The 9,493-nt window shown below is 40.3% G+C and overlaps 1 protein-coding gene across 1 annotated transcript; it reads right to left on the bottom strand.

Moving 5' to 3' along the window:
* Positions 1–2,969: 2,969 nt before the first annotated feature.
* Positions 2,970–8,422, bottom strand: LOC104082744 (partitioning defective 6 homolog gamma-like). Its single transcript, XM_009585977.1, has 2 exons — positions 8,419–8,422; positions 2,970–3,829 (listed from the first exon to the last, which is right to left on the bottom strand). The coding sequence occupies exons 1-2, from the start codon at positions 8,420–8,422 to the stop codon at positions 2,970–2,972; spliced, it is 864 nt and encodes a 287-aa protein (XP_009584272.1).
* Positions 8,423–9,493: the final 1,071 nt, after the last annotated feature.

The following is a 9,493-nucleotide window of genomic DNA, read 5'->3' on the forward strand; positions in this document are numbered from 1 at the left end:
CCCCCGCCCCTGGGCGAGGGCCTACCGTGCGTCGGAGAGTCAGAGACAGGAAGGTGGCTCCTTCTGCGAGCACCTTTATGGGGGCTTTCTCCTCTAAAGAGGGGTAACGTGCCTCTCGTGCCTCTCTTCCCTCAGCCACCCGCCATTAAAGCCCCGTTCAACAATTCAGTCTCGCACCCGAAGGGGCCTCGGTGCGCAAGACGTCAAGGGCTGGGTCTTGCCTCTACCCGGCACCCTCTGCCGGGAACAGTCTGAATTGAGAAAGGGGTTCATCTTAAAAAGGCAACTAGCATGAGACGACTTCAGTTATCAATACGGTGCATGCAAAAATAGCAGCTTTTTTTTTTTTCCTAGTTGATGCAAATGAGCACACAATGTTTGGAAGCCTTAAAAGCTATTTCACAGTGTTAGGTCTAAAGCTGATACATCAATACTTTGCTATTCTCAGCTTGTAATCGAAGTCTTGGGGACAATATTTTCACGCTGATATGTGAAATGGAACTTACGTTTCCTACATCCTGGGATGAAGTAGCTGGAAGAGTTGGGATATTTTGTACTAGCACGCTTTATTTGGACAGTCACCGAGCGGTCTCCAGGCAAAGGCGTGCAGTGTGGCAGCGAAACACTAAGCCAGAGGTATCCTGGGCTTTTTCTGAGGAGCCAGAACTACCCCAAGTCCTCAAAGCCATGAGGTTTGAAGCCAGCCTTGCTATGAGGAGCATAGCAAACTTCTTGATTCCCATGGGAATCAGTATAACAGTACCCTTTAGTAAAAGCAGTACTGGGAAGAAACATTATGGGAAGAAACTTGTTAAAGCACCAACAACCAGAGGAATCAAAGTCTGTGTTGGTACAGAGAAAAGCATTACTCAAATGGTTATGTATTTGTAGAGTCATCAAAACCAAGTATCTTATTTCCACAAGGAAGTGAGATACTTCCACAGAAAGATGTGCTTGAGCATAGGGGAAAGGATATAGCGTAGAAGTAAGACAGTGCACATTTTATTGCAGACAGGTCACATTTTCATCAGTTAAATAAGGTAAAATGAGTAACTTCAGCCAGACAAATCCACTTATTCATAAAAGTAGTCTTACTTAATGTGTAACAAAATTTTCCTGGTAAGATGGTCTGAGTGACTGAAGCACATCCAGCTATTCATTTTTTTTACTGCACCAATAATCAGATTTTTTTAAAAATGACAGCCTTTGGTACAAAGTACAAACACAGTTTTAAGATGAACAGTATCAATGTTCTATTCTTACTGTGCTGGGAAAAATAAGTACGGCTCTATAACTGCTGTGATACCTAGAAGAGGTTTAATTAGAGTAAGTGAAAGAATTTTAAAATAGACTTTTAAAGCAAATCTAAAAGAAACATACTAAGTTCAATGTCCCAAACATACTTAACAATGAGCAGAAGACTGGTTGTTCCACAGGTATTCTAAATTAGCGACAACTAATTAGTCCACACATTCTTTGTCCAGCCATTACAGATTCCAAAATGGAATGTAATTTTTTCAAACCAAGACTTCTGACTTTTCATATCCATACAATATTTAAGAAATGTCTATTCCACCATATAAAAAAGCTTTAATGTACTACAAAGTTAAAAACAAAAAGAAAATGACACAAGCTAAAAGTAGAAAAATACATTGTAAAACATTTATATTTTGTTCCTTACACTGATCAAGATATAACAAAATATTTTAGATTAGACCACTTTCATAAATTCATGGCATTTTCAGAAGCAGACAGTTATCAACTCAACAGTCACTGGTTACCCACTAGCCAGCACCCAGTAAAGATGTCTAGCCATCGCAAACATCCAGTATATTTTAAGTTTCTAGAAATCCTGTGTAGACATTAAGCTTTATAATTACTGGAAGAGTCCAAAAATAACAGAACTATTCTAAGTTAGGTTTGACAGTTGGTCAGCATCCCTCCTCTGTATAGCAATCAGCCAATCTTTTGTAAGGAAAGACCTTGCGGATTTAGGTTGTCCCGAATGTACAGCAAGGACCTGCGTTGGCTCTGAGGTGAAGGGGACAGTCCTAGCACGCTCTTCAAAAAATCACTTGCATCCCTAAAATTCACACGAACCATGATATTGAAAAAACAGAGATGATGGGAAAAAAACAATTTGAAAAAGAGGTATTATCTAATAAATATCAGAAAAGAATACAGTTACACATAATGGAGCTGAACCTAGTTTTAAGCCCTTATGGTCAGGTTTTCCTTTCCCCTGCAGCACAGGCAGGGGTAGGCGGGCAGGCCTGCCTCTGAGCAGCAGGTGGTGCTGATCCCCCAGCAATAACAGCAACATCCGCCGACACCGCCTCCTTAGGCTTTTAAAAAAAAAAAAAAATCTCCATAGTTTCATTTGGAAAATGTATTTGCAGCATCTCCCTAACGTTGTTACCACCAGAGTAGGAAACCGCTACTTTTATAGAGCTTGTCTGGATTAGACATAAGGTTGCAAATGTGGTGTAAACAAGTTAGTGGAAGGTCTATATGTAACGGTGGAAGATCAGATGGCTACTAAGAAGCATTCTCTTTAAACTGGTATTAGAAGAAAACCAGATTCCACTTCAAATAGACTGTTACTATTAAAATCTAATTCATATACATGCATGTATAAATACATCCACCCATGCATTCAAACCCAAGTATGTAGCACTGCCATTGGTAGCCTATAAGACTGCTTAGATTTATACCAACTGAAACAAATTTATGTTCTCACTTTAGGGCTGGGACATAAACCAGGTTTTACACTCTGGCTTTTTCCTGACAAATTTTGCACTGCATGTTTTATGTCTAACTCCAGATGCCACGTTTCCTAGAAAGCAACAATTTTCTGCACCCATGAGGTCTATGAGAATATCAGCTCTCTGTTTTGTGCATAGCATGTTGCAAGAGTCAATTGTCCCAATTGGCACTTAAGACTGAAAGGAGAGTTGCGGGAATTGCTACTAAAGTGTAATGACTGTTCCATCTTCCTCGATACCTCCTCTGGGGATAACCAGACTGTGTCGGGGATCAGTTTTTAAGGAACTGAGTAGTTTGTGGATGTTGCCGTTGCTTTCTCGGCCAGAGTTGTTGTTGAGCACCAGGTCCCTTTGAAGTCTGTGGCTAAGGCTGCTGCCATTGATTCGAGAGAGGCTACTGGAAGTAAGGCTGTGTAGTTTAGGAATGTGCTGTGGCTCCAGACCGCCCTCGATGACAATGTCAGCCTCTTCGTCACTCTCCATTTCATCAGGGTGGAAGTTCTGCAGCACGTGGGATGTAGGCAAGCTATGGTGACTAGCAGTGCTGTCTGTAGACTGGCCAGAGCTACCAGACATCCTACTGCTTCGAATAATATTGTTCCTCTGGTTTGCTGGCTTGACTGTGATAATAAGATTATGGCTGTTGGCAATCATCATGTCTGTGACTTGGTCGAGAGTCTTTCCTGCTACTTCAATGCCATTAACTTCCAGGACTTCATCATTCACAGCCAGCAAGCCTGTGCTCTCCGCTAAGCCTCCAGGAACCATACGAGAGATGAAGATACCAGGTACTTTTTCTAGTCCATGAGGAGTAACCCTTACGCTGGTGCCATCGCGAATGTAAAATCCTAAGGGTTTCTCACACCCATGTCGATACAGCCTCACTCTCCTGTGTGTTTCAGGAAGAATGTCCACATCAATTATGGAAGACACTGGTCTAAAATCATGAGGCATGCTGATGTTAATGTGGGGACGCCGGCGGAGGTTGTCATTGCGGAGTGTCACCAGAGCCTTCTTCTTCCTCGATAGCGTGTTAGTCCCAAAATTACTGTAGTCCACTTCATCTGAAAGAGAAACAGTATCAATATATCAATCAAACAGAGAGTAATACGATCTACAGGGCACCTTCCTCTTAAATCTGGTTCAGTGAAGCCACACTCCTCATAATATGGAAAAAATCAAATGAATTCTTCCGCTTACTCTAACCGTTGTTTCATTTTATGTCCATCAGCACATCATTCAGAATAAATGAATTGTTTTCAATGACTACCCATATTTCTTCCATATTTTGAGGGAAAAAGACTTCTGATTCTCAGGTCCTGTTGTCAGCTGCACAGAATGCAATTACTTGCAGCTGCAGGCCTGATAGACCATCTTAGATGTGAGACCATATTTTCAGAGTTGGATTGTAATTTTACACATACATCTCAAGTGGGCAAGGAGTGTATACACATTCCTAAGCTAAAAGTCTGAATCTGCGAGTATTTTAATATCCAATACACAGCCTTAACTGATAGCAGACCTTAGGTACAAACATGAAAGCAGGGTGTGAGAGAATAGTTGGATATGTGTTTTTAGCCTAGCCTTTTTTAGTAAGGAATTTATGGTAATATGCATCTCTCGGTACAGCGCTTTTCTCTTTGGAATATTTTACTTCAGCTGAATTTGACAGCAATAAAAAGTGCTAAAAGCGCCAAGTACCGAAAAAGTTCTGTGTAAGCGGCCTGGTAGAAAGAGAAGCAGGGAGAAAGAAACTGCTCTGCTGCCTAGTCCATATGCTAAGGATCACAGAACAGACATGGACTCACACACGCACTCCTACCCTTGAGAGGACGATCCACAGGAAAGCAGCCTTTGTAGAGTCTACTGTTCAAGGAATTGTTTAAATATTTCTGTCTCTGTAGAGATACTTCTGTAGTGGTATCTCAAGGGCATGTGCACAAGTGATCAAATTTAAATCAGCCAAGTAATATGACAAGTTATTCCATATAAGAAGCTCACGTTGCGCTTTGCATAAAAAATACTTAGTCATGAAGTTGTTAATGTACAAAATGCGTCACTGCATTTCACATTAAAAATACTGTGCATATTTTAAACATGAAGCATGCACTAGCTGGAAAATTATTTCACTGGGAGTTTAAGCATGCTAACACTTTTCAGATAAACTAACAGACTTTACGTTTATTCTACTATGGAAGACGAGCAGTAAAATACAAAAGTACAATTATTGAACTGCCACTAAGAAAATTCTCTCTGACAAATTAACCCTGCATAGTAATGTCTGAGAAAGTAAGACAATACCTCTACCTGATACAGGTTCGAAAAGAAAAAGTGTTAGTAAAAACAAGCTTATAATTACATTTTTATTTCTTGCAAGGTCTCATTTTCAAGTCAGCTTTCAAGGCATATTATTGGCAGACTTCAATTAAGTGATACTAAGTTACACAACTTAAAGGACACTAAAAAAAGTGCTAAGCAGCAACCTGATCTAACTGAGCCTGCTTGAAGCAGGGTCTTAGATTAGCTGGCCTCCAGAGGTCCCTTCCAGCCTAAATTATTCTGTGATCCTACATAGTACTTTGGGCTGGAAAAAAATCATTTGTAGACTTCAGAAACACTCTTTATGCACTCTCCTGTAACTTATTTACACTGGCGATACTAACATTGAGGATATCACAAGGCATCTAGAAGGTCATCCTGAAGAAAAAGACTCTGTACTCCCTGGACAAGTTTGTTAACTTCACACTCGCCTTTTGTCTCTCCTCCTAGGCCGTTCAGAGTCACACCAACTGCACAGGCCCTACTGTGTTATTTAGACTGGTGAGGCACAGGACTGGAAGTCCTTAAAATCACCCAAACACAAGAAGCTCCCAACTGGTTCCTGGAAGTGTATTCACAGCCAAGACAGTGACTGCGTGGAGATGGCACCTTCTCGAGTCCACCTGGTGAGCAGAGCCAGTGCAGTGTCTACTCTTTTGAATGCACAAGCCACCTGTGGCAGCTAAAGCCAGGTATTATTCCTTTTCTTTCATCAACAGGATCACTATCATCTACATTCACCAAGACTTTAAGTTCTGATGGATGATTTTGAAGGTTGGCAACAAATATTTTTTCCTTGTAAAGTATGGGTCCACAAGAGATGTCTTTCATCACCACAGTCTCAAACACTGCGCCCTGCTAACCCTCATAATTCACTGATAAATTTCTGTGACAGTCCTACTGAAAACAACTTGGGGATTCAGATTTAGAATCAAAATTCTTCCTCACTTGAAACATAGCGCTGTAGAATAGTAGCACTGTACCTTAAAGCCCAAGACAAGCTTTATCCCAAAATTCCAGTTTAAGATGGCGATTAAAATTACATGGGGGTTTATGCGTAAGACTGTCTCTTGCAGTACTGGCAAACCAAACTCAAAACAAAAGCTGCATCCCTTAAAGACTCACAAAATTAGGTTGCCGAGTGCAGTTAATTGCACTGCAGGTAAAATGAAACACATGCCCTAGTTATCCATCTATTCCCTGAAAGCATCCAGGTAACTGTTCTCTCCCTCTCTCACTATGTTGGTGTATTAATACTGAATTACTTTAAGGCAGACTTGCAAAAACTTTACCGAATAATTCACCTGGGAAGATTTCTTGACAACACTGTTTTCTTCCCCTTAAATTAACAACCCAGAGAGCTAATTCTCACAACATGCAAGTTTGTGATGATCAGGTAGGAATATCACAGGAGAAGTACAATGGTCCTCCTGACACACATAGGTCATTTCTGAAGCAGCTTCCTTTGGCTGGACCACCACCAGGGCAATGGCATAAAAGAAATGGTTGTTTTGTGCCTGTGACCTCCTCACCTGTGCTCAGCCCACTAATCTGTCTCCTCAGATGACTGCCAGCATTCCTAACCTCTGAGCAGCTTCAAAACAACCACCTCCTTTAATAACAAAAAGCCCAGCTTACCACAAAAATGCTATTTTTTTCCTCTAAACATGTACCAGGCAGAAGCAGGGATTACATTACAAGTGATATAAGCTACTTTCAGTGTTGGACCACTGACCATTCTTGGATTTAGTATTTCGGGGCTGGAGCAGGCTAAAAAGTGAAGTCCATGTGCTGTTGATGCCTGGACTTTTTGTTTTTAAAACAGTGTCAGGCATTCGTTTCCAACTCTGACCCTAAACAGGATTACATATGAGAAGGATGAAGTCCCAATTTTAACAGGTAAAACTGTTAAAACCTATTATAGGTTGGAGAAATGAGAGCTAATTTGGAGAGCTTCTACAAAAAAATACCAATTAACTCTATTTTCTAGGAAAAGTTAAAGTACAGAATACACGCTCCTTGACAATACAGGGATTATTACATTATTTGTATTCAAGATGACCTGCTCACTAGCAGTTACGCTTGCTTGGGGCTTCACCTTAAAACAAAAAATCAAAAAAACAAACCCAGAACAAAACAGCCACACACCTCCCCCCTGCTATTCAGAGCCACTACTCCTGCTGCAGGAATAAGGCAAAGTATCTCTACTCAAGTTTAACATCAGCTGTTGCTGTAGCAGCAGAAAGTCATCAATTCCTAGCACAATGAAAAAAAAAATTCCTTCCTCACAAGGGAACTAGGAGAAGTCAGCCAACATCACTCCGTTTTATCAACTACAGGGTGGTCAAACAGTGGTGTACTGCCTATTTCCAGCTGGCACATGTCAGACTGAAATGAAAACTGTATCATTGCATAATTTAAAATGACACACTTTTAACGAAGGTCAGTAACTTGTTCTCTAGGTTTTGAGTTTCTCACCATATAGGATTGCAAGCAGGAAGCTAATGGAACAGACCGTGCTTGATGCCAGGTCTCGTGAAGACCAGTATATACCATATGGAACCAGACAGAGAGAGCTCATTTTTCACATTTCATTTGCTGCAATATCAAATTCTCCTTTTGCAGAGCAAAAAGTCTATAGAAATCTGCATGCATACTGACAGAAGTGGTGCCATCAAGCAACACATCTGAATAGTGCTTAAAGCATCATATTTTACAGGGTGTCATGTTTTCCTATGTCTTGAATGAGGCTGTAGTGAAATGTTACATGCAGGTGACAGAGGGAGAATTAGTCTTTTAGGTGCTGAATATGATCCCCATTTCTTAAAATGGAGCATTTTCATGTACAAGATGTAGTGCTTTCAGATGAAGATGTACTATGAGCTGGATGGACAATCCTGGATAACCACTAAACTTCGGAAGACTTGGACCTGAATTTTACTTGTGCCCATCATTTGCTTCCTACTAAAAATACTGTTCCTGTAACAAGAGATGAACACGAACATTTACCACAGTTGGAGAAAGAATCCTCAGCTTTCCGGTTCTGTCCTACATGAAACCACAACCCAAAGCTATACAAAATAATACCTCCAACTTATCTGTAGGCACTGAATATTATCACAATTCTTCTCCCCAAAAAGCTTCAGTTTTTGGTACATTTTAAGAAACATTTTGTTATCTGGCAATGAGTTACCAGATAAACTGGTATAAATTGGTATATTTATTGGTATAAATACCAATAAACCCTTAAGTATTTTGGCTGCATCCTTTCTATTAATATGTGCTTATTTTCCTTTTTTTTTTTTTTTAAATAGAGTTGTCACTACCCACTTACCCATGAGGACCTTTCTGTTAGAGAAGATATATGCTACAGGTCTCTTCACGCAGAGATGTACCTGTGCTCACTTTCTTGACAGCAGTGGTGGTGCTGGTTTTGTCTTTTTTTTTTTTTTTTTTTTAAAAACTGGTGGAATTACCTCCACTTGTCCAGCAACAGTAAAACCCACTAAAGGAGTTTTTCACTTCCAAGCCTAGATATTTTATTATGAGAATATTATTATTTTTAAACTTATGTAGAAAGTTATAGATGGTAACATCTTTGAGGTACTCTTCTAACAATTCTGTAGTCAGCCTGTGACTTTACAAAATACATTATACCTTCCTGGTAGGCATCATGAATCCTATAGTTAAGTCATACAGTACAAAACAGCAGAGCATACTTAAAGGACCATTTATAAGGGAAAGAAAACTGCTTAGAGCATCTGGTTGTAGCCAAGAGAGTATTGTATTTCTTTAATTTACATGAAACAAGAAATTATAGACCTTCTGAAAAAACCACCAGGAGCACCACTCCCACTGCTTGGACAGCTGCTTTTCATAGGAACTGCCTGCCAGAAATACCAAAGCTTAGCCAGATAAGATTGTATAAACAAGCTGAATTCCACAGAGAAGCAGACTGCCAGGCTCCTATAGGAACAGTTCATTTCAGACTCTACGTTTTCAGTGTACATGCACTCATGGCTTATTATTTCCTCTGGGAACTGTGGAACATTAGTTGACAGCTCTGGAAAGTACTTCAAAGACAAAATTACTTCCACTAGGGAGAGCAGCACTTCAGGCAGCTTGGGAAGGAGGCCAATGAGTCATTAATAGTGAAGGGTAACCCCTCCATCCAACAGATCTCTTATTACTGAGCATTCAAATTAGCAGCAGTCATAAAACCGTTTCAAGGGAATGTGTCATGTTTAACCCTTCTACCTTTCTGTGTCCCAGCTACAAACACCGTCTGTGTTTGACACAAGTTGCATTCAATGTCTATTTTCTCAGAAAGATCAAAACCAGAAGCATTTGTGAAAGCAATCAGACAACAAATAAGCTGGCAGTCTCTCATTTGTGACCCGTAAGGCTGA

Source organism: Fulmarus glacialis, unplaced genomic scaffold, assembly GCF_000690835.1.
Source record: "Fulmarus glacialis isolate BGI_N327 unplaced genomic scaffold, ASM69083v1 scaffold14489, whole genome shotgun sequence".
Classification (NCBI taxonomy): domain Eukaryota; kingdom Metazoa; phylum Chordata; class Aves; order Procellariiformes; family Procellariidae; genus Fulmarus; species Fulmarus glacialis.